The sequence below is a fragment of the Emydura macquarii genome, unplaced genomic scaffold, assembly GCF_026122565.2.
Source record: "Emydura macquarii macquarii isolate MOO-44397 ecotype Brisbane River unplaced genomic scaffold, CSIRO-AGI_Emac_v2 contig_1451, whole genome shotgun sequence".
NCBI classification, from domain to species: domain Eukaryota; kingdom Metazoa; phylum Chordata; order Testudines; family Chelidae; genus Emydura; species Emydura macquarii.
The window spans coordinates 21049807-21075606 of record NW_027131588.1 but is presented as its reverse complement, the minus strand read 5'-3'; the positions used below and the strand labels follow the sequence as shown (position 1 = coordinate 21075606).

The 25800-nt window shown below is 44.7% G+C and overlaps 1 protein-coding gene across 1 annotated transcript; it reads left to right on the top strand.

The window, feature by feature from the left end:
* The first annotated feature begins 3992 nt into the window (after positions 1–3992).
* SMU1 (SMU1 DNA replication regulator and spliceosomal factor) lies at positions 3993–23523 on the top strand. The gene is made up of 12 exons (XM_067553459.1): positions 3993–4137; positions 4481–4691; positions 5289–5441; positions 6176–6286; positions 7909–8037; positions 9645–9764; positions 12471–12587; positions 17137–17264; positions 19050–19176; positions 20829–20996; positions 21282–21434; positions 23125–23523. Exons 1-12 carry the CDS (start codon positions 4112–4114, stop codon positions 23221–23223), a joined length of 1542 nt encoding a protein of 513 aa, XP_067409560.1. The 5' UTR covers positions 3993–4111; the 3' UTR covers positions 23224–23523.
* The last annotated feature ends 2277 nt before the right edge of the window (positions 23524–25800 follow it).

The following is a 25800-nucleotide window of genomic DNA, read 5'->3' as shown; positions in this document are numbered from 1 at the left end:
ACATAGCTACCACCGGTATCATTGGGGGTGGTTTAATTATGTCGATAGGAGACCTCTCTCTCATTGTCATACTGACTACTTGAAACAGCAGCACTGCTGCATCAGTACAGCTGTGCTGCTGTAAGCTCTCTAGTGTAGACATGGCTTAAGAGACACAGGTGTGTGTGTGCGTCACCTCAATGTCTGGGTGGAATGAACAGGGTCGTTAAGGAACTGGCTGAAACCAATCCAGAGAAACAAGAGGTCCAGAAAGACAATGCAAGCTCCAAAGACTCATGAATTGATCTCAACAGAGGAAAGCTCCAGCCAGGGGCTTTTGAACTCAGCATGGCCCTGCCTGGAGAACAAAAGACAGATGTGTCCAACAGAGAATAAAGTGTGGGCTCTGGAAGAAACTTGGGGCCTTCACGTGGGAACTGATTAAGGAAGCCAGGGGGAGACAGCCTAAAAATGGAGTTTGCTGCTGCTTGGCTGGTGAATTGTGGCTTGACCAGAACGGACTACATTTTAACCTTATTCCTCTATGTTAACCTAAGGACCTCCAAAGCTGTGTTCCAAAAGACTAATAAATCCTATGCTATTTTGAAAATGTTGTTTGGGGGTCACTGCAAGTGCTGGCTTGGCTGCATTAATCCCTGAGGTGTGTACAAGTCTCTACTGAGAGTCCATCTCAGTTGGACTCGCTAAGCAGAGCAGGAGCGCCATTTGGGGGGGCACCTGCCCCTCCTCCCATCCCCAGTTTCATACTGGAGATCTGCTGGTGGCGCACGTCCTAGCCCCAAATGGAGCTCTTAACTGCAGCGCAGCCTGAGTGTGGAATGTAATGAGTTCTGTGCTGCTCCTAGCCTGGGCCCCTAGAGCAGGAAGTCAGTATTTTGTTTGTAAACTGAGGCAGGGTGATTAAGATATGAAAGGGCTTGTAATTAAATTAAGGATCTGGAAGTCGTCAGATGAGCCTGAAAGATCTGTAAAACAGGAATCCCTCTGCACTAGGGAGGGAGTGAATGCGGGAGGGGAGTGTTGAAGAATGACTATAAGGGAAGAGTAGTATTATCAGCAGAGAAGAAATACAGCCAAGGGTACATTCAGAAAAGAGGGAGATGTGAGGAGGATAGGTGAAAAGAAGGGGCCAAAACCAAGAGAAGAGAGAGCAGTGGTACAGAGAAGTTCCCACTCTACCTGTGGTACTTATGTGGCCCCATCACTGTAGTATCTGAGTGCCTCACAATGTTAACCTATTTCTCCTCGTGGCCCCTCTTGAAGTAGAGCAGTGCTATTATCCCATTGTACAGATGGGGCACTGAGGCACAGAGAGACTAAGAGCCAGATTTTCAAAGGTATCTAGGCACCTAGGGGGATTGTCAAAAGCACCTAGAAGGTTAGGAGCTTTGTAAACACCACTAGATGCCTAGCTGCATCTTTGGGTGCTTAAAAAACTTTGAAACTCTGTCCCTAAGGCACTGACCTGAGGTCATACAGGAGTCCACAGGAAATGAACTCAGGTCTCTCAGGGTCTCTCCCTAGCCACAGGACCAGCCTTTCTCTCTACTGCATGCTGCCAAAAAAAAAAAAAAAAAAAAAAAAAAAAGAGAACTCTGATAGCTGGGCCAGTTCTCTCAGACTCTAGCAAACAGTCCCAGACAATTGAGAAGGATGTCATGGGTGACAGCATGAAAAGCAGCACAGGGTCAGGAAGGATGAAGAGAGAGTACAAGAGTCAGATGGGAGATAATCACTTAATCCCCAAGAAGTGGCAGGTTCTGCCCCAGGCTGGGTTGTAGGGCAATGGCTGCTGGGCAATTTCATATTTTAACTGAAAGCCATTTTGTTTTGTCATTTTTTGTTCTGAGTTTGAGAAAAGGAAGGAATGAGAACATGTTGTATGTGTTTCAGCTGTGTTTATGCTTCAAATTCTTAGTGTTTATGCCTCAAACTCTTGTTTATACTAGCGCTTATGCTGGCAAAACTTTTGTCTCTCGGGGGGTGTGGAAAAAAACACCCCGCTGAGTGACAAAAGTTTTGCCAGCATAAGCGCCAATGTAAACAAGCCCTTATGGTTTCAGCTGTGTCCAGGCCAATTCCTGAACAAGGAACAGAAATTGCAGCCACAGAGTCCATAAAGTTAACAATTATTGTCATGATCTGTATTATTCACTGAGCACCATCTGTGTGCTCAGCACTGTTCAGAATATGCCAGAAAATGTAGTCCCTGAGCCAATGCGTATAAGATGTGTATCCCTGGATAAGATGGCTCAGCCTCATCTGAGTCCCCAGAAAAAATAAGATAAGTTAGCCTTGCCTCAGTCCCCAGAAAAATCATGGAGCGGGTCCTCAAGGAATCCATTTTGAAGCACTTGGAAGAGAGGAAGGTGATCAGGAACAGTCAGCATGGATTATTCAGCAAGGGCAAGTCATGCCTGACCAACCTGATTGCCTTCTATAATGAGATGACTGGCTCTGTGGATGTAGGGAAAGCGGTGGACATGATGTATCTTGACTTTAGCAAAGCTTCTGATACTGTCCCCCACAGTATTCTTGCCAGCAAGTTAAAGAAGTATGGGTTGGATGAATGGACTATAAGGTGGATGGAAAGCTGGCTAGATCATCGGGCTCAATGGGTAGTGATCAATGACTCAATGTCTAGTTGGCAGAGCTGGTAAAAAGCAGAGTGCCCGAGGGGTGGTCCTGGGCTGGGTTTTGTTCAACATCTTCATTAATGATTTGGAGGATAGAGTGGATTGCAACCTCAGTACATTTGCAGATGACATTGAGCTGGGGGGACAGTGGTAGATGTGCTGGAGGGCAGGGATAGGATACAGAGTGACCTAGACAAATTGGAGGATTGAGCCAAAAAATATCTGATGAGATTCAACAAGGACAAGTGCAGAGTCCTGCACTTAGGATGGAAGAATCCCATGCACAGCTATAGACTGGGGACCGACTGGCTGGGCAGCAGTTCTGCAGAAAAGGACCTGGGGGTTACAGTGGACAAGAAGCTGGATATGAGTCAGCAGTGTGCCCTGGTTGCCAAGAAGGCTAACGGCATATTGGGCTGCATTAATAGAAGCATTGCCAGCAGATCGAGGGAAGTGATTATTCCCCTCTATTCGGCATTGGTGAGGCCACATTTGGAGTATTGTGTCCAGTTTTGGGTCCCCCACTACAAAAAGGACTTAGACAAATTGGAAAGAGTCCAGGCGGAGGGCAACAAAAATGATGAGGGAGCTGGAACTCATGTCTTATGAGGAGAGGCTGAGGGAACTAGGCTTGTTCAGTCTGCAGAAGAGAAGAATGGGGGGATTTGATAGCCGCCTTCAACTAGCTGAAGGGGGCTGCCGGGAGGATGGGGCTAGGCTGTTCTCAGTGGTGGCAGGTGACAGAACAAGGAGCAATGGGTGAGCTCTTGGAAAAGCTCCGTTAACGTTAACGCTAACCAGTGTCCCCTTGTGCGCCCTGCCACGGCAGGTCAGAGCAAGTCAGCACCCGCCGCCCTGGGGCAGCCCGGCCAGCATGACACAGAGGCAGGCGGCAGCTTGGCCCTGGCTTGGCCTGGCGGGGGCACCTCACACGAGGAGCCGGCGAAGGGAGCGAACAGCCACTGACTCGGCTCTCCCCGGCCAGGCACGAGACGCAGCCCCCCCCCCAGCTCGGTCCTGTCAGCGCCCACACGGCTGCCGCCTCCTCGTGGCTCAGACACTGACGGTTTATTACCGTTGCCCGCTCCTCCCCCCCCCATCTAAAATGGCGCCGGGACGTGCACGCAGCAGCGCGCGCCAGGCAGCCACGTGACGACTCCACCACAGCCCGGCAGGGCGCGTGCGCCTGTCTGCACGGCATGGAGCTGCCCGCCGCGGCGAAGCCCCGCCCCACGCCCTGCCACACCCCCCGAGCCGTGATCCCGCCCCTTCCTCCTCCTCCTCCCCCTGGGCCTAGACGCTCACGTGACTTGTCGGGAGGCGCTCCGCCGGGTCACGTGAGGGTGTCCGCGCGCGGTTCCGTGTTCCGGCCCGCCGGCGGAAGTGGGTGCGCGCGAGAGCGGAACTGGAAGTGTGGGGCTTCTTGTTCCGTCCGGGTGCGGAGGGGGAGCTGAGCGGCTCCTGGACCGTCCAAGATGTCGATAGAAATCGAGTCCTCGGAGTGAGCGCGGGGCGGGCGGAGATCCGGGGTGGAGTCGGGTTGGGGGGGGGTGACCCCGGATTGGGGGGGGTGACCCCGGGGCCGTTCCCGGGGGGAGGGAGCTGGGGGGGGGCCCTCGGGGCGAGGGAGCTGGGGGGGGGGACCCCCGGGGCCGTTCCCAGGGGAGGGAGCTGGGGGGGGGCCATTCCTGGGGCGAGGGAGCTGGGGGGACCCCGGGGCCGTTCCCAGGGGGGGGACCCCCGTTGCCGTTCCCAGGGGAGGGAGCTGGGGGGGACCCCGGGCCGTTCCCAGGGGGAGGTTTGATTGTGACCTCTCTGTCTCTGTGCCCCCCTCCTCCCCGCAGTGTGATCCGGCTCATTATGCAGTACCTGAAGGAGAACAGCCTTCACCGAGCACTGGCCACCCTTCAGGAGGAGACCACTGTGTCCCTCAACACTGTGGACAGCATTGAGAGCTTCGTGGCAGACATCAACAGCGGGCACTGGGACACCGTGCTGCAGGCCATACAGTCCCTCAAGCTGCCAGACAAGACCCTGATCGACCTCTACGAGCAGGTGGATGTGTCACTAACCCAGTACCAGCCAGGCCTCCCATTGCGCATCTATGAACATCACTCTGATTGCTGCCGTTAACCACAAAATCAAAGCGATCAGAATGCCACAGAGGAAAATCATGAGTTGGTTTTGGGTGACCTGAGCCAGAATGTGTGCTCTGCTGCATTGGTTGTGTGTCTTATTAGATTCCCACTAAGAGTAAAACTAGGGCTGTGGGGAAGAAACACATTGCACTTCTAATTGTCAAGATCTTTCCCCCCCTTGCCATGCACTGCTCAAATCTTTAATGCGTCCCTTTGTAAAATTATTTTATAGATAGTAAGTTCAGCTTGGGATGTTTGTTAAATACATACTTGCAGTATCAATAGTGAATAAATGAAGGCTGAGGTGGAAAATATTTCCTGCATTTCTATATAAAATCATCTTCAAAGCAAGGAGAAATAGTTGGTGAAGAATTTATTCTTTTAGATCACATTCAAACTTGAGGTGTGAAGGATAACTTTTCAGTAGTAAATACTATCCCACCGTTTAACTGTTTAACATAGGAGTTGTATTTTATCTTGTGGATACTAATAGTGTCTCTTTATGTTACTCCAGGTTGTTCTGGAATTAATAGAGCTCCGTGAGCTGGGTGCTGCCAGATCTCTCCTGAGGCAAACTGATCCTATGATCATGTTAAAACAGACTCAGCCGGAGAGATACATACACCTTGAGAATCTCCTGGCTAGGTCCTACTTTGATCCTCGTGAGGTATAGTTTATTTGTGGAATTTTTAAAAAAGTTATAGTTATATGATTTGCTTGGAGAATTGTAACTAACACACCACTTTTACACAGCATGCTTTTTAATGGAAAACTTACTCTGTTAGTATTTTTTCCCTTCCTGATTTTTCTCTGTAAGCCACCCCATCTCCTCAAATTTTCTATTTGTGGTTTTAGTACTGTTGTTTCTATTCTGTTATGATACTGCAGTTTTTAAATGTTTTTTGGAATTTATATTAAGCATTTCATGAATACATCTTTTTTAATATTCACAAGTAGTTAAAACACTGGTTTGGGACTCAGGCAATCAGGATTCAGTTTTCATTTCTGTCATAGACTTCTGGTGTGATGTTGGGCAAGTCACTTAACCTCTTTGTGTCTCATTTTCCCGTCTTTAAAATGCAGGAAACAATACCTGTTCACCCTTGGAGATCTGAAAATACTTTATGTATGAAAAATGTTATAAAATTGAGAAGTATTGTCTATAATATATTTGATTTAGACTGGGTCTGTTTAAAGCTGTAACTCATTCCTTTATTCAGGTGTGTTTTGCATCTAGAATTTTCTTTGGCAACTCAAAATGCTTTTTTTTTTTTGGTTGACGCACTTCTCTCCATGGCTCCTCAAACACTTGTAGTGATATCTTGTTTTTAGTCAAAGTGACAATGTTCTATGACAAAATTCTTCCAGGAAATGATAACTTCACATGTATCTTCTTCCTAGGCATACCCAGATGGCAGCAGCAAAGAGAAACGGAGAGCTGCTATTGCACAAGCTTTAGCTGGAGAAGTCAGTGTAGTACCTCCATCGCGTCTTATGGCATTGTTGGGGCAGGTAATTTTTGAAGAAAATATATTTATTAGCTGTACCCATTTGTTTCTAGACTTTTACTGCATGAGACTGAAATTAGGGTGACCTATTCCTAAACTTTGCCACAGGAGAACCTCACTAATCTCAAACTTTATAAATATCACATTCAAATAAGTCTCTTCCCTCTTCAGGGCTATTGTGAGAAGTCATATTCTTAAAGTTGTTGTTTGTGGGTTTTTTTGGTTTTTTTTAAACAAAATATGTTGCAGAATACTTACTGGTATTAATAGGATTATTACAAATAAAGCTAAAATAAACTCGTCAAATTATATTGCATGAGGTTTTGTCCCTGCTTTTTAAATCGATTGCTCCTTTTCAAAACTCAGTCACTTACAGTGGACTTCCTTGGGAGTGTGAACTAGAAAGGTTCTACTGTAACCTTTTTCATTGCTTAAACTTTATTAAAAGTAAATAAAAGGAAGTAAAGTAAAGGAACTCATTGCCAGGGGATGTAGTGAAGGCCAAAACTACAACAGGGTTCAGAAAAGAATTAGATACGTTCATGGAGGATAGGTCCATCAATGGCTATTAGCCAGGATGGTGAGGGATGCAACACCATGCTCTGAGCGGGACTGAGCTCTGAGCCTCTGTTTTCCAGAAGCTGGGAGTGGACACCAAGGGATGGGTTACTCGATTGCCTGTTCTGTTCATTCCCTTTAAAGGGAATGAATAGAAGGCATTGGCCACTGTCGGAAGACTGGATACTGGGCTAGATGGACCATTGGTCTGACCCAGTCTGGGCATTCTTATGAAAATTGATTTGAAATAAGTGTTATGTCCTGTGTGCTGAAAGTGGTTCTACTGTAATGGCTGTGTGGGACTTTCAGAACACAGTAAATTTTATTTTTCTATCTGTTCACAAAAGGACTATCAAGGCTCCTTTACTTTTAGTATGTAAATAGTTCTAAATGAGCAGGCAAAGAACAAACTACTAACTGTGTACAACTTCAGATTTATCTCATCCTTTGTAAATATGTAAAGTACTGAAAGGAAACCAGTAGGGAGGGCCTGCAGCTATTCTCATTTGCTAGGAACACTTGGAAATAACAAGATATGCTCACACCTTTCCATAGATTTCCAGAGTTCTGGCAACAGCACCACTTTAGTTATGTCTACACTGCCGGTGCAGGATCAATTTTGTGGGTTTGATTGAGTGGTAGTAAAGACTCACTCAATTGAACCCGGAAGTCAAATCTGTAAATCCAACCCAGCAAGTAGCGTAGTGCTGCGTCAACAAGAGGGCATTTTCTGTTGTCGCAGCGCAATGAAGACGCCACAGTAAATAGACATTAGGATGTACATAACTTGCGTATCTCTTGTCAACTGCTGCCGAAATCCATGGCCAGTGTAGACCAGGCCTTTGAGTAACTGACCTGAAAAAGCTTGCTTGGGAACTGGCTGATAAATAACCACCCAGTGTGTCCACTCAGTTCAAAAGTAGAAGTGCAAAGTTTATTGAAGGCTTCTAGAGAAGCTTGCTGTACTAAGGAATTTGGTGTAACACGGCTCATCCTGAGAGGATTACATTCACTGAGTTTACATCATGGTAAGAATCTCTAACTATAATCTTTTTGACTTCTCATAAGGCACTGAAATGGCAACAGCACCAGGGACTACTTCCTCCGGGGATGACAATTGATTTGTTCAGAGGTAAAGCAGCTGTGAAAGATGTAGAAGAAGAAAAGTTCCCCACACAACTAAGCAGACATATTAAGGTAGAATTCTCTTAACTTTTCTGTATAATGCTTGGTAGTACTTCCGATAGTTACCTTAAGCCAAGACTTTCATTTTAACTCCCTATCTTCACATGCTCAGAGCTTTTTGAAAGTTTATCCTTTTCTACTTAAATTTGCCATGAATGCTCTTGGCCCAGAAGTACATTTTGATGAAAACTCCAGTTAAGGGTGGGGGGAGATGCTAATTACATTTCAGGAAAATAGAAATGCTTTTCTGATTTCAGCTCATTTTGAGTTGTGCATTTTAAATGCTGTCGTGATCTGGTTGACTAAGGCTCTCATTATCTGAAGGAAAAAAGGGATGATAATTAAAAATTTGGTTTTGTGTATGCATGTTAGAAACTTCTATTAATCATGGGAACTTTGATAGTAAGTGCAGCATTAAGTTAATAGTGTTGTAACTAATATTTACATTTCAACAACAAAAAGGTTTTCATATAGATTTCAATACAGAAACAGAGTGCTCTGAAATGTCTCTGCTCCCGCAGAGCTTGACTTAGAGCAGCCAGCTTTTCTGTTGTGGAGTTTCCAGGTGAACTCCATACGCTCAGTAGTTCCAGTTCATGCTCTGTAGGTTTGCCAACTTTCCCTGCAAGCTTCCAGTTCTGGCAAGAAACAGAAAATGTGGTTTACAGGGATCTCTGTCAGTGACTCAGGTGTATGCAGTCAGGCCTAGCGGTTGGAGCAGGAATCAGTAGCTGGAAATTGGAGTCCATGGTCAGGGCCAGAGCCAAGGATCAGAAGTCAGGAATCAGAACTGAGGATCAGAACCAGATTACCTGGAGTTAGGCCAGGCAGGAGCAGGATTAGAAACAAGCAGGTGCAGGAGCTATTTCAGCTCTCTTCCAACCAAACAAGTGTGTAACCAATTAGGCAGCCTACTGTAGGCAAGCTGCGCAAGTTAGTTTGCCTGGAGATTGCCTCTGATGGTAATTTGGGTTGGTCTCTTTCCACCAGCGCTAAATTCACTTCGTTTTAATTACTGGAATGAAACAAAATTTTCATCAAACTATTTTGATAAAAACTGCCTTTTCAATCGAAACGATTATTGTTGTGGAGAAAAATAATTTTGGTTCAAATTTTTTATTGACACTTCAGTGGAGGAGAAAAACTTACTCACTCTTGTACTCCCCTACCCCCTTTTTTCTAACATGGGGTGGGGGGAGCGAAAAGTATCTTTTTCTCTCTGAATTTTTTTCATTCAATAAACAGCATTTCAAACAAAACAGTTTTTGTTTGGTCTTTTTCCCTGCTGTATAAGGTATCTTATATTTGCTAAATAGACATTGTAACAATTTCCATTGACATCCATGAAAATGAATGAAAACTAACCCGACTATTTTCAAAAGCACAGACAGGCTGGCATAGAAGTAAAGCAGCTGCACATATAATTATTTATCAGACAGGAGTGGGGTTTTTTTTTAGTGGGCAGCCCAGTAGAGCTGGCAGCTGTTTTCCACCACTAATGTAAAATAAATTAACCTTTAGCCCTGGAAAATATCATATCCTGGCACCAAAGAGTGAACTTGACTTAAAATGAAACCGACCTCATATTAAAATCCTATTTTTATTTCATTTTAAAACAGTTTGGCCAGAAATCACATGTGGAATGTGCTAGGTTTTCTCCAGATGGTCAATATCTGGTAACCGGCTCTGTGGATGGATTCATTGAAGTGTGGAATTTCACTACTGGAAAGATCAGGAAGGTAAATTAGTGCTGGGTTCTCTTGACTGGGAAGTGGACTGATTGGTGGTTGGTGTGCACGTTTTTCAGCTCTGAGACCAGGTTTCAAATTCAGATGAATCTAACTAAAATGAGTTTGGAGAGGAAGGCTAGTCCAGGGTGCTGGCCTGGGAGGTGCAGATACAGGTTCAGTTCTGTACTCTGCCATAGACACCCTATGCGACCTTGGACAAGTCACTTGGTCTCTCTCTGCCTTAGTTCCCCATCTGCAAAATGGGAATAAAAGCACTGCCCAACTTCTCAGAGGTATTTGAGGATGAGAATATTGGATTGTGAGGTGCTCAGATACTGTGGTAAAGGGCGCCATATATAGTACCTTTATAGTACAGATAGAAATAAACGGTTGCAAAACCACTACATGGTTTCTTGTAGTCAGAAGACTCACCTGCAGAGGTACTTGGGGTTGAATTGGTAAGGAGAATAACCTTTCACCAGCATGATGTGTCCTGTAGGCTGGTGCCATTGATCGAACCAAGCTGAGTGTGTCAGGTGGGTAACTTAGGCACAAGTCCACCCAATTCTTGCCTTTATTTATGAATTTTTAAAAAGAATTATTGCATGTACATATGACAGATAATAAAACAGATAATATGGAACAAGTAGGGGGCCCAAGCCAGGAAGCTTTTCTTTGCTTCCTGATGGTCATCTCAGTTTCTGGATTTGGGTCCTTGTTCGTTTGTTTTTTTGAACCTTCCCATAAAATATATTCAATAGCTTTTTTCCAATCAACTTTATGATAATGCTTACATAACCCATAAAATACGTATGTGCAGGCTTCAATTTATATAACGTTTGCTCTCCATTCTTTTTTCATGTCATGATATCTTCATGTCACCGTACCCCTGTTTTCCCCAATATAGGGACTTTTTAGCATTACATTTTGTATATTTTATTGTACAGATTAACTTTCTCTTATGTATGTCCTCCCAACATGATACATTCCATGAACAGAACATCACCTTTGTCATGCCAGCTGTAAACCTCAGTTAAGTAAGACTACATAAGAGAGAAATTGAAAGACAACACTCATGTCATGCAAAGCCTTAGCATAAGTATTACCCTGGCCTATCCAAACTCATTCACTATACACAGCTTAATGTTAATAATTTATTATTAATATAACATAGCCCTTATTTTTACCATTCAGCAATTTCTCATCTTTGGATATCATAGTTCACAACATGTGTATCATCCTAAATTATTCATTAATATAACCTTTATTTTTGTTGTTTGAGTAGGAAAGTTATGAAGAACAACATGCCCTACTATCAGAATATTCTTATCTTTATAAACTTGGATTTCCAGGGCACTTTTTGCTCAAAGTTTAGCACTGTTTTGTAAATTATTAAAAAGCCTTGTCAGTAACTTGGCCTGTTGCATTTTGAGGTGCTTTATTCAGTTTTGGGCCTGTGTGCGTGTATTCCTCAATGCTCCCCCTTCTGACACTCTAGGACAGGGGTATCAAACTCATTTGCTATGGTGGGCCAGATTTGAATTAAATGTACTTCAAGTGGGCCATACATACCATAAATTGAAATACTAGGCACAACCATTTTTATGTAGTATTATGTTTTATTTGCTAGATATCAGCGATATAAAAACTGCAGTAAATTCACTTGTACAACTACTACTATTTTACAATTAAAAGAATCAATCAGTGATTAAGAATTATAGTACTGCACGATGTCCCAAGACCACACTGTTCCTCTCCTGCCTTTTGGAGCGCTGTGTCTTATGCACACAGTGCTCCACACACTGCCGCCAAAGTACACAGATCTTGTGGCAGCGCGTGCTTCCACGACATCTTGCAGCATTGTGCTCTATGGCGGCGTCGCGCGACGCCGCCATAGAGCACAACGCCGTGAGATGTCATGGCAGCACGCGCTGCTGCCAGGGGCCTGACCAAAAAGGTTGGTGGGCCGTATCTGCCGGATGTTTGACACCCCTGCTGTAGGAAATACCTACAAGGATACCTTTCAAGGATGTCACTTTTTTAAATGATGGAGTAGAGTGCACATTCTAATGCTTGGGTTTTTTCCTATTGTCTTTTGCTAACCTTTAATATACGCTGTATTTTATAACACACAATAGTTATTGCATTGCTTATAAACACTTGTATACATAACAGTATTTTAAAACTAAATGCTACAACCTAATGTTCCCCACCTGTGTTTATTTGATCCCATCAGCTGACTGGTTTTAATATTTGTGTTACGTGATTATTTGTTGTATTTAATATTTTTTGCATATGAACTAACAGATTTGTATTTTGTGGTGACGAAAGCTTTAGGTGTAGATTTAATTACCACTGGTTCAACACATTTGGGTATAGGTATGATTCTGTCTGATTCAATCATAGTTTTGAATTTAAAGATAAAATACCCGTCAGACTGATTCATTGGGGATACTTTCCTTCCATAATTGTATTTTAACTGTTGCGTGACCACACAGTATTTTCCGCTCCCCACATATATGGCACAGGTTTGTTGTTCAAACCGCAGTTGCCAGATGGAATGTGTCCTGCTCAAAGTTCATAAGCATAATACGCCATTTACAATTGAGTTGAGTTCTTCCATGAATTGATGGCAATTAGCTATTGCTGTTCAATTTTGGTTCTCTTTTATCCTCCCTTCCTGTGACTTACAGATTTTCTTGCTATTTCATTTAGGATCTGAAGTACCAGGCACAAGATAACTTTATGATGATGGATGATGCAGTTCTGTGCATGTGTTTCAGCAGAGACACAGAAATGTTAGCAACTGGAGCACAAGATGGGAAGATCAAGGTACGGGTTTTAGGATATAGGAACTGTTAGGAAGTGCAGAAAGATTAGGCTAAATCAAATGTATGCATTGCGCCTTTTGAATTTTAGGAGTATGTATTCAGTGGGAGGTGGAAGAGGATCTGATGCTCAGCTTCTACTGTTAATTTCTCTATGCACCAGCTGGAAACAAATGTTTTGGTATAATTTCATCCTCTCCAGTCTTGCCTACAAGGGTATTTTTTAAACACACTTTTGGATTGAAGTATTGTGCCTGTCTTGAGAAAGGAATTGATTTTACACTCAGGGGATTGTGGGTTTCATGCCCTGTGATCTTGTTACACAAGGCTGCTAAATATATAATTATACATGCTAATGGTCTGTAAAGGTCCACTTGCTCTTGCTAGTTTGGGACATTTTTCAAGTCGCATCCTTTAGAAAAGGAAGTGGATATGCATGTTCAATAGCTACTGTCTCTCAGACTTGCAGAAGGCATTTAACATGTGAGTGCATCTGTATGGTAGCCTCAGCTATGGACGAGTGTAATGTCTCTATTTGTGTATCTAACACTCGGGTTTTGAGATGCTCCCAGCTAGTCTGTGACCCTCCAGAACTGGTCCTGGGGGGTAGTTGCCATTTGTAGGGGTGCAAGCTCACTCCTGCAAGACTTGTGTCATGTTTCAGGGCAGCTGCACCTCTGTTCACTCTCTGTGGTCCACCACGGGCACCCACTCTCAGGCTTCCGGCTCCCCAGCTGTCACCCCTCTTGGGTGGAGATACTGCTAATGCATGAATACCTGAAAGTAACTACGAACGCAAATGAAATTAGCCTGCTGCTTTCATTGTCTAAGATAAATAGCACAAAATGTAAACAGCATAAACGGGGGAAACCAGAACTCATTTGTTAATGGGTGTTTTTGAGTGATATGTAACCTCTAAAGGGAAAATAAAGGGTAGCTCCAAGGTGAAATTTTATTTTTTGTTCCAAGGCAGTGGCCCATTGTTCCTTTCTGGGAGGAGGAGGGGGTGGAAAGTCTCGTAAAGCTTTAGGCAAGTAGTTCTCTGCACTAGCAGCAACCCCATTGCTGACAGGTGCAATCCTTTTCATGTGGCTGATGTCTGTGTGCAGCATGATAGGAGTGCTACAGCCATCCGTGGTCAGCATTAGGAAGACCTGCCAGGACAGATGAGTTCAGGCATCCACTAAACCAAACGCAGGTAACCTAGAGTTCTGGACTCACAAGCAGGAAACAACTCCTAAGTTGGAGATCAGCTTGAGGGCAGGTCACGTATACAAGGAAAGGAGGAAACCGATGTGGAATAGATTTTCTTAGAGGGGGAGTCGTAGTTGATTGAAATCTTTCAGATCAGCCAATCACTTTCAAAGGAGAGGTGTGGGGAAGTTATTGGTCGTCTGGGTTGATGGTATGTATCACTGCAATGGACAGCAACTATCTGTGTGTTGAGCCTGCAAACTAATGTCCTCATTTCTGTGGTCAGTGACACCCCCCCCCCCCCCTAGTTTTGTTTTAATATTGCTTTAAATTAAAATAAATTTGGGGTATTGTAAGGGTTTGACTTAAACGCAGAAAACCAAAGACATTGAAACTTGAGGTTTGACACGGAGGGGGGTGCTAAACTGTCTCCTACACCACACCCATGCAGAACTCTTGGATACCATAGTAAGGGGTGCAGTATAAAGACCTGATGAGAGAATCCCATTATTTCATTGGTTTATGTAGGTCACCTGCTGTCCTTAGTCCAGCTTGTCTATACAGGGTTCTCTGTCCAGCACTTTGCTTACCCAAAATCCTACTGTATGTAGGAACAGCAGAACTGAAGATGGTAGTTTGGGACTAACTGAATCCCGTCTGTGGATTCAGGTGAGAATCTGTTACTTATGTCCTCTGCCAAAATTAAAAACAAACTTCAGTTTAGGGGCTAACTATCCCCCAAAAGCTTTTAGCCTATTTGAAATGCTTTGCTTTGTCTAGCAAAGCCAAAACAACTCCTCCCTCCCTTCTGTCGCTGAGCAGTACTGGAACAAGCAGATTGCCTGTAGTCTGGCTTTCTCCCATTAGGATACATTTTGAATAATGCACAAACTGTGCTATGAAGCGGTTAGGGCTGCTGCGTGTATACCTGACACAATCCCAGAACAACAAGGCAATGAAAAGTTAAGCCACCTAACAGTCCATACCCTCTATTCCACTCACAGGCACACAGCTAACCATACCATAGCTACCACCTACGGCAGCCGTGGCTCTGCCCCCTTTGCTCTTGTGCACACACCCCTTTACCAGATTAGTTTTTATCTCCCCTCCCCCCCCCAACGCAAGTACTTGGCTGTTTGGTGCAGTAGTGTGGGGAGAGGGTTCTCCACTGGGGGTCTGCTACCCCCTAGGGGGCCACAAGCTGGTTTCAGGTGGTGCGCAAGCCCCGGCGCCCCACAGGACGGAAGCCCTGAGCCCATGGGTGGAGTTGGAGGAGGTATGGGGGGCACTGCTCCCTCCCCCCCAAAGTGCAGTGCCTTAACCAGATTGGGGCAGTCCCCGGGGTCAGTTCCACACCCCCCCCTCCTCCCTGATGAAGTCTGAGGTGGGAAGCCGGAGCCAGGCAGCATGGGGCAGCTGGTGCCATGCAGTGGGCAGCCGTGGGCGAAGCTCTCCTGTCTCCTGCTGCTGGTGCCTGGAGCTGTGGGTGCTCCCCAGCTCCCAGCCCCCTTTGGCTCCTTGCACAGCCAGTAAGAGCCGCCTGAGGGGCGGGGGGCTGGGGCCGGCAGAGTCCTCAGGGAGCAGCGACCGCTGGGGGCCCTCCTGGCATACAGCTCCTCCGGCACACTGCCCCTAGCTACCCTCTCTGTGCAATACACCCCTCTCTGCACATAGCCTTAGCTGCCCTTCTACCTGCACCCTGAATTACCCCCAGCTCCTAGCTGCCCCCCTGCCCAGGCAGACTGGGTGGCCTGTTGAGGTGAGTTGGGCTGGAAGTGGCATTTCCTCCTAGATCCCACTGTATAAAGCTTGCCCGAGCCCTGCCAGCCACTGTCCCTCCTCCCAAAATAGAAGTCAGACTACACCTATGCCTAAGCCCCCACCTCCCCAGCAGCTGGAGCTCAGTGCCCTGCAGGGCTAAAGCCCCGACCCCCTCTTCCCTCCTCCCCTCTTGGCAGCTGAAGCCCTGAGCCTACCCCATGGACCCTGATGTTTTTAGTATGTTGGGGGAGGCTCAGAAAGAGAAGGCTGAGAAGTCCTGTGCTACACAGCACAGTTTTGTGTGTGTTTCCTAGGTTTTTTAAATACTGAATTGGGGAGGAGGGTTGGACTAGAGGTAGGATTAGAGGGGTGAAGCAAATGCAACTCCAGACAGAGTGTTTATCTGTGCTGTCTTGTGCACAAGCCATCACATGCCAGCCGCTGTGCTCCAGCCCTGCTGTAGGATCACATCTGACAGAAGTGTAACTCCTAACGGAGAAGGTCTTGTGTGCCCGGGCTGGCTGCCGCCGATCAGGCTTGTGTCTCCAGTGCATGAACTTCCAGTTAGAACAAGAATAAAAGCTAAAGATTTTTATTTACTCGTTGCACAAGTTTGAGTCAGAATCCACTGCTTCTGTCAAGCATGGAGTAGATACGGTGTGTGTGAGAGAGCATTCAGCAGCTAAAAGTAGGACAGGAAAGGAAAACCTCAGCCAGAGCTCAAATTCAGAGAGCTCCTATTGAAAACCTCTGCAGAGAATTTCAGGCGGCAGATTAATTTGGTGACACTGCACATGGCCTGGCCATCCGCTTGCAGAAAACCAAGAATGTATGCCCCATTTTAAACCCCTCCCGAACTGGAGTGCTCTCAGGTGCCTCCAGAATGTGTGTTTTAGGGTATGAAATAATACTGAAAATGTGACAGAATTGGCTAGTCCTGGGGTGGGGAGGGAAACGCAGCCGATGTGCTCTCACGCTGTTTGGTGCTAGATCTCTCTCAGAAGAGTGCAAGGAGGGAAAGTTCTGAGGGCAGCTACTGCCCTGGGACGATTCTGCACTTGAACCTGAAGTTGTAATAGTTAGTCTTCAAGTACAAAATTAATCTGAAACTTCACCAGAAACGTTGTCTTCCTGACTCAGCTGGTGCACGGGTATAACGCCCAGCGACAGGCTCACTGTGTGGGTTTGGTTCTGGTTTTACATTAACCTTCGGACGTAGGCAAATGTGAAGCTGCTTTTTGTGTCCAGTAGCAGGGAAGGGAAAGCGTAAGACATACCACACGACACAACTGTTTTTGTGTAGTTTCAATACAGTGGCACCCTTAAATCAAGCCCATCCCCTTTCCCACATCAACTAGAAACTTCAGCACTCCATTTGTTAGTCTTGTTTGAATGAAAACTGAGTAGAGTCATGCAGGTGCCTCTTAGGTATATGTCCCACAGCACAAATTATTTCACGGGCGTAAAAACAGCAACTCTAGTGCTATTCTGGCTTAGCTTTTGGTCCTGGATACTCTGTCTTAGTCCTGGATAGCCTCTGAATTTCACTTGATTTAAGGGGAGTCCTTTTTCTGACTAGTGTTTTGGATGTCCCTCAGGTGTGGAAGATTCAGAGTGGGCAGTGTCTGAGGAGATTTGAGCGAGCACACAGTAAAGGCGTCACCTGCCTCAGTTTCTCCAAAGACAGCAGTCAGATTCTCAGTGCTTCTTTTGATCAGACAATCAGGTAAGTTATAAATTTGAGGGCTGTGGTGTACAAGAAACTGTAATAGACGTTCTGCGTATTGTGTCTTCAGTCTCCTTGCTTTAAATTCTTGGATGTTTTTAGCTTACATGAAAGCTAGTCCTTTCGTGTCAGTTCTAACATTAATAAAATTACTTGGCTCTTTCCTCTTGAACAAGTAGTTTAAATTTTTGCCCTTTCAATTTTTGTAACCGATTTTTGTGTTAACCTATGTTCATCCCAGTGTTCGGAGCAAGTGCTGGCCATGGAGTATTGTTTTATGTTTGTTTAAAAGCATTTCTGCCTCCACATGCAGCAGCAGCCATTTCAGTACTCTCACACCTGCCACCTGTATCCCAGCAAGAAAGGCCCCACTCAGCACTCTCATTGTCTCATTCTCTTCTATTCAAACTTTAGAACGGCTGTTTCTGAAACTGGCTACAAGGCAGTTGCGACTAGATGGCCCCTGAGGCTAATGGAATAAGGGGCCCTTCTTGAGCACCAGCTCAGACTGAACCCAGTTGACAGCTGTTGGTGGGTTATTTGTTACAGTGGTCATCTCAGTTCATTTTTCTCCTCCTTCCAAATAGCCTCGACACCACAAAAGAGAGCCCTGGGCAGCCTGAGATAAAAGTTTAAAAGGTTCTGCAGGGTCACTTTTCCCCATCTTCCCAGCACAACTGCACAGAGAAAAGGACGTGGCCATTGCAAATGCCTGACATCACACTTGCCGTAACTTTATATAACCTCCCGTCATCAGTGAGAAGTACCTTGCCAACAGAGCTCCATCCTCTCTGCCTCCAGCAGGAAGCATTGTGAGACACCTCACCCCACCTCCAGGAAGCTGCTGAACTTTTTGGGCCTGGGGCCTTTGACACCCTGACCCAAGAAGCAGCTCCTCACTCGCACCTTCCCTCACCAAGTCCCAGACAGCCCAATGCCCCTGAGGATCACTCTTGTTCATGGAGCAGTGAAACTGTCCTGTGCTGGAGAAGACATGTGCGTGCAGGAGCTAAGCCTTCTAGACTATGGGAACGCATCCTCGTGAGAGAGAAGTGACCACAAAACCAACCACTTCCAAAAGTAAATGTCAAATTCCCTCCTTCAGCTTAGCCTTCTCTCAAAGCTTCTACCGCACATGCTTGCTTTCATACCCACATAACTGCTCTAATCAAACTAGTTTTTCTACAGGCTGGGAATGAAAAGAGTTTTGATTTTTAAGTAATTGGTGATTGCTCAGGTGCTCATGTAACTGGAGCCTTGTAAGTGTCTAGCTTCGGGCTGGTGTCCATGTTACCAAAAACCTTCAGCATTACTGCAACTTTCTTGGCAGTGTCAGCTGAGAGGTTAGGCCTGAACTGTCCTTTCCATGCTCATATTACTCTCTTCAAAACTGAGTGGTACACATTGTGCTGCTGCTGCTAGGATAAACAAGACTTAAGTCTCCAGGGTGGTACTTTTCATGATCACCAAATTAAAACAAAAATCTGCGTTCCCTTGCCAGATCTTGGGGCTATATGTTCTGTGCATACCTGAAACTACCTTTAACTAAATTTTTTTCTTTGACATCCCTTTACATTTTTCATGGTCAGATGTTGTATTGTGGGAAAGGGGCTTGTGATAACAAACGTATTGTTCTAGATGCAGATTTGTCAGCATATTTTACTACTTGCTTTGTACATCAGACATAAACTAAATTCTTCCTTTATTTTACATCTGAGTGGTACCTCTCTCCAGACAATGTGGATTAATGGTTGTATTACCATGGTTTTTTTTATTTTGTAACAGAATTCATGGCTTAAAATCTGGAAAAACGCTGAAGGAATTCCGTGGTCATTCTTCATTTGTTAATGAAGCTACTTTTACACAGGATGGTCACTATATTATCAGTGCATCTTCTGATGGCACAGTGAAGGTAAAATGGCCATTTACTCCTACAGGCCATGTATGGGACTTGTTCTGTGTGCTGGAGCAAATTGGGACATTTAATCTGTGCGATAATTTCCCTTAAAGGAACCTTTATCATAGCCAGGACTCAGACTTTGTCACTGGGATGTAGATTATATGTAGATTCTGCTACAAAGTGATGAAATGAGGCAGCTAGTGGCACTTCTTTCTCTAATTATGGAGTGCTGCACTGCTCATTTCTGCTCTCCATGCAATATCAGAAAATGCATCTTCTGGGGAAGGATATGGCCAGCTATGTCGTTTTGGAAATAGAATTGATAGAGACACATTCATGGAAGTTGGAGATGGAGAATACCTGTTATATTCATTGCACGTGATAGGGCTTCTGTTACGCTGTTAGGGACACCTGCCCACCTCTCCATCAGGGACTAGGATTTCTCACTGGTTTGGGGTCAGAGTGACCAGTTAAGTAAACCGTGGAAGTTGCAGGACTCGTGATTGTTTCCTTTTCTTAATCTTAGTAAACCGCTGAATGCCTCTACTCCATGCAAAGAGGTTAAACCAGCAATAACCTGCAACATGGTGCCCTATATTTGTCACAATAAAAATGAAAGTTCTGAAAGCAGAGGCCAAGTCATAGGAGGAAGGAGCTCCCTGTAAAATGCACACTCTATCTGTGACACGTTATATGTATGTGTTTGGGGTGGTCACATTATACATCCAGAGTAGCTTCTTATGGGATGTTACCTTTCTGCCAGGGTGTTCCTGCCTCCTTGGTGATGGATTAGGATAAGACCCTAGTAAGTAGGTGCTCTCACTTTATGTCGTGACTTGATACACAAATATAGAATGTATTGGCACCAAATCTGCAAAATCCCAAAGTAGTAGGCCAGTGTTCCAGAATTAGTTGTTAAATAGTTGTTAAAATTTCTTTATACATGTTGTCTCTAACTTCTGTAATACCAACACTTTCCCTCCAGGATAAGTTTTGCAGCCCTGGACTTAAGATACATACTTCCACATTTCTGTAAGACCATGTCATTGGAAGTATCTGCGTTTTGTTGTTGGAAAGGATCATTTTCAGTACACAGTTCTCCCTTTTGGGTTGTTTATAGCACCTAGGATGTTTACAAAATATGTGTCTGTTGTAGCAGCCTACCTAAGAAGGCTATGTATACCCGTACCTAGACCATTGGTTAATAAAAGCGTCATCCACGGGCAGGTTTTTACTACATATACGTGAAATATTTTCACTATTTGTCAGTCTGTGATTACAGTTAAATTGGGAAAAGTTGCATCTAAACCCTACCCAGAGGATTCTTTTTATAGCAGCCATATTGGATTCAACTCCTGTTCTTGCTCACCCAGTAGTTATTGGGCTTGATTCAGGAATTGCTGGGTAAAATTCTCTGGCCAGTGCTATATGGGAAATTGGCCTAGATTATCATAATGGTCTTTTCTGGCTTTAAAATCTGTGAGCCTATTGAATTGCTATTTTTGATGTCGGTTACTCTTTTTCCTCTAGTTTCAATAGATATTTTTAAAAAATGCTAAAAGCTACGTGCACAGGATCTCCTTCAAACGTGTGATATTTTTTTAATTAAAATGCAGAAATGTGCCTGATCTTAAAGTGCTTCCACTTTGTATTCTGCTCAATAGATTTGGAATATGAAGACAACTGAGTGCTCCAACACTTTCAAATCTCTTGGCAGCACTGCTGGAACAGACATCACCGTAAACAGTGTGGTTCTGCTGCCTAAAAATCCAGAACACTTTGTCGTTTGCAACAGATCAAACACAGTGGTCATCATGAACATGCAAGGACAGGTATGTGATCCCAGGCGTGTCCCTTTGGAGCAGCTAGGAAAGGGCTTAACAAGTATTAGAATCAGGAAGAGATTTCTGACTCTTCCAAGCTGTCATTAAAATGTATTGGGTGAAATCCTGATTTCTCCCTTCAGTGGAAACTGCTGGGTGCTCTGCCAGGAAAATCAGGCTGATTATTTGGGTGACTAAATTCACGACTCTAGTATCTAATAGAAGCTAAGGTTGTTAGAGTTGCATTGTTGCTGCCACACGTGAATCCAGTGTACCTTTCTTTGGGTTCTGTAGATTGTAAGAAGCTTCAGCTCTGGTAAGAGAGAAGGCGGTGACTTTGTCTGCTGTGCCCTTTCACCACGTGGCGAATGGATCTACTGCGTGGGCGAAGACTTCGTGCTGTACTGTTTTAGCACAGTGACTGGCAAGCTGGAGAGAACTCTGACCGTGAGTACTTGGCACCATCTATTTGGAAGTCGACACAAAGTGGAATCTATATTCTGATCCCTTCTAGAATGTTCATGCAAACGTAAATTACGTAGGGCCCGCTTACTCCTCTGACAAGCACCCTCCGTTTGTTTAAGCTTGGTCCTGAGTGCTTAGCTAAAAGTAGAGGTTATTTTGAGCAAAATGTGTTTAAAAATAAAAATAAAGGGATAGAGTTTTATCTAGCATGTAGTACGCACTCCTTAAAAGATTTGTGATTATATGTGATTATATACTGTCATTTAACCCCGTACTTTCCACAGGTTCGTGGGACTGAAGGTGCACACATTTCTGTCACCGTTTGTGTTTGCACACTTTCCCTTTAGTTTAAAATATTAGAGAGGTGACTCTTCCATTCTGTATTTTGGGCGGCTGAGTTCCTTATAATGGCTCTGGTTGAGTGGCGGACACTCAGATGTAACCTCGGGAGCACCAGCTGCTGTAAAGCCACCCATGGAGTGGAGAGGGGAGAATCGGGCCAAACAAGAGGAAGGGGCCTCAAGTCCTTGACTGGGCTGGAGACTTGGCTTAGGGCATAACTGTGGCAGAAGAGAGCAGGACTATTCCTCAGCATGGTTTCACCGTATGACAATATTCATTTGGGATTACAGGATCACTTTTAAACAGAGCTGGAAAAACTGCCACAGTCACAGAGTTTAAGATCAGAAGGGCCATTAAGATCCTCAGTCTGACCACCTGCATAACACAGGACAGAGGATTTTACCCAATGATTCCTGCACCAAGGCTTCATTTCTGGTTGATCAAGAATAGATATTTTAAAAAGATCCAGTCTTGATTTGGAGAGTCCCTCATACCCAGCTAAACTGGTCCACTGGTTAGTTACCCTCCTGTTAGCTCCAGAACAAATTGTGCTTCACTTCCTGTTTCAACGTTTCCTGCTTCAGCTTCCACCCTTGGGATCTTATGGCTTTGTCTGCTGGGTTACTCCTCTACTGTCATAAATCTCCCCATAATGATGCTTCATGTCATCTCTTAACTTTCTCTTGGATAAGCTAAAGAAATGAACTACTTAAATGTCAGACCATTTTTGCCCAGATCTTGATCTTAATGGAATGATTCAGACTCCTCAGACTTTCCAGAGAGTAAAAATTCACTGAAATATTGTGCATTTTAAGAAACTATTTTTGGATGAATAATGTCCACATTGGTGCTTAATTGCAATAACTCCTCTCCCTCCCTGGTATTTATCCCTCTGATGTATTTATAGAGAACAATCATATCTCCCCTCAGTCTGCTTTTGGTTAGACTAAACAAGCCAAGCTCTTAGAGTCTCCTCTCATAAGGTAGGTTTTCCGTTCCTCAGATCATCCTTGTAGCCCGTCTTTGCACCTGTTCCGGTTTGAATTCATCTTTCTTAAACACAGAAAATGAGAACATGGGAGACAGTGTTCCAGATGAGGTCTCAGCAGTACCTTGTATAATGGTACTAACACTTCCCTGTCTCTACTGTCCTGGGTTTAAAATGCATGTGTTGCAAATAATGACAGCATCCCTGTAATACATGTGGCCCTAAATTACTGATATGAGTAAAGGGTCAGTGTGCATCTTACTGTTGCTTTTGTCTGAGACGATTGTTTGATTTGAAGTGTAGCGAAGACTTGCATCAATTTTTTTTCTGGTCATCCTGTAGGTTCATGAAAAGGATGTAATTGGCATCGCTCACCATCCCCATCAGAACTTGATTGCTACCTACAGCGAAGACGGCCTCTTGAAACTCTGGAAACCATAACTTCGTTTTTAACTAGATTTGGAGCATGCCTCTTAAATGAAGGGCTGTTGTATTAATGTTATTATGAGTCCAAATATGCTGAGTATAATTTTTTCTCAATTGTCACAGGAGCCCTGAATGTTTTTCAGTACTTGGTATAAATTAGCTGTCCAGTGCCCATGGATAGAACTCTTTTCTGGGTAGCTAACGGCATTTAATTGCTATAGAAGTGAAGTCTTGTGACGTCTGTACGTTTCCTTTGTGTTGTTAACAGTAGATGGAAAAACCACCATAAATTTATAAATAGTTGACTTTCTAAAATGTCTAGCAGACGGCTCATTTATTTCTTTGAGGGACTGAGCGCGGACTAGACAGGAGGAAAGAGTCTTCACCTTAGCAAAGACAGATTATTTTTGGAAAACAACTTTTGACCCTAAGCTGCCTTCCTTTTTCAGGACAGAAGTATTCTAAAACAGTGGGATTTTCTGCTGTATTTATATGACACCAACTATATAACTTTGATCCTCACTTAACAAAGTATCCTTCTGGCTTTCTACACATCAGAACTACCCCCAACAACTTACCTGACAAGAACTGCAGGTGTGGGTTTTGCTCACGGCAGGGGTACATAACTGCATTCTGACTACCTTGGAAAAAGGGTTGAAGTTGGCCTTATGAGAGGATCAATAGAGAAGACAGGCTTTTGCATACATTAAAATAAATTACTTCCAGCTGTGTCCCCACTGTATTCCTAGGCCTATCAGCAGAAGCTCTCCAGCCCCCTCTCACCCCGCCAGTCAAGCTAGCTAGTTTGAGCTTAAAGCGCTACTTAATTCAAGGTAGAGATTTGTGTGTGTGGATGGGATTCAGGTTGGGGCAACACTCGAGTTCTGCTTCGAGCTAACACTGCAGGGAAGACCAGCCTTTAGACCCATTGATCCACCACACTCATTTGAGATTATGGCTTACACAGTTTCTTGCAAACAATCATCAATGTATTTAAAAGCTGCATACAAAGTTAGAGGGAGTGGAGAGGTGCAAGAATGATTAGGACAGTGGTTCTCCCCCAAGCTTTTCTTGATTGCCGGGTAATAAAAAAAAATCTCTTGAGTTTGTGAAACCATGAGCTTTTTTGAAGAATTCAGTGAGTTCTCCTGTGAAGATGGATGCTTGATCTTCAAGGGACTTGGTGATCCCTCCTTTTAATGGCTGTGTCTCTGTAGCTGAATCATGGGCCAGCTACTGCCACAGCCCCTGTGGATTACTGCAGTAGCTGACAAGCAGTCTGAGGGGTGGGTTTTGGTCTGAGTGCTGGAAATTCAGGCTGCAGGCAAAAAAACCCTCGAAGCAAGAAAAAGAGAGAGTTGTGACTGCCTTGCTGCTGGTTCTCTGGAACAGAGCCGAGAGCATGTGCTGTGATCCAATTAACTCCCACTTGAGGGGAAACATGACAAGGAAGCGGCAATGCAGGCCAGGCCCAGCAGAGCAGGGAGACCAAACAAAACCTCAGGTTTGTATCAAAATGGCATGTTCCATGGCAAAATTGCTGAATTCTAGGGCATCACTGGAAAAATGCTAAGTTCCATGGCTGCTGAATGGCAGAGTCTACAGGCCCTTGACTGTGGTGAAGAAGCGGGTCACACCCTTGAGTGCTATTTTCAGGCTTTCTGCCATGGTAGACAGGCACCACTGCAGCTGTTCATATTTTCAAGGTTCTCTGCAATCAGAAGGGCTAGAAACAATATTTTTTTTAATTGCAAGAGAAAAAGTGATGGGGTCTTTGACCAATGAGCCCTTTGGGGCCCAAGCAGAAAGTATCTTGTGCTGAGAACTTCTGTATTAGGGGCAAAAATAATCTCTCATAGGACAAGCAATTGGAAAAACTGGGATTGTTTATTTCAGATAATAGAGGGACACGATAAAAATATGAGTCTAGAGAAGGGCAATCAGGAGCTTCCATTCATCCTTGTAACACAAGCAGCGAGACAGACAGGCTTGTGGTGTCAAAAGACAGATGTGAGAACAGACGAGGGAAATCCATCATCTAGGCTGATGCAAGCAGAGCAAGAAAGAGGCCCAGAAGCCAGAGAGAACAGAAGCACAAGGCACCGATAGAGTGACTCAGGATAGAAGAACACCAAGTGCATGCACATGGAACTGCAAAAGCCTACAGGAGTAATCAGCTGCCCTGATGGTGGCAGTGGGTAAAAAGGAAATATGGCCCTTAGGTTTGGCCAAAAGGAAGTCACTGGTGCTATTAGTTAGAGCAGTTTGTGTCAAGTGTGCAACATCTTCCAACGGGGGAGTTCCCCACATAGACTTGTTTGCAACAAGGCTCAACAAGAAGTGCCTGCATTCCTGCTCCTTCCAGTATCACAGTCAATCGCAAATGCATTTCCCATCCCATGGACGGATCAGCTGTTCTACACGTTTCTGCCTACTCCGCTCGTTCACAAGGTTCTGCTGAAGATCAGGAAGGAAGGATCCTCTGTGATTCTGATAGCCCCAGCCCGGCCACATCAACACTGGTACACCACGCTTCTCAACCTCTCAGTGGAAGCCCCCGTTGCTCTGCTTCTAGTTCTGGACCAGGACCAC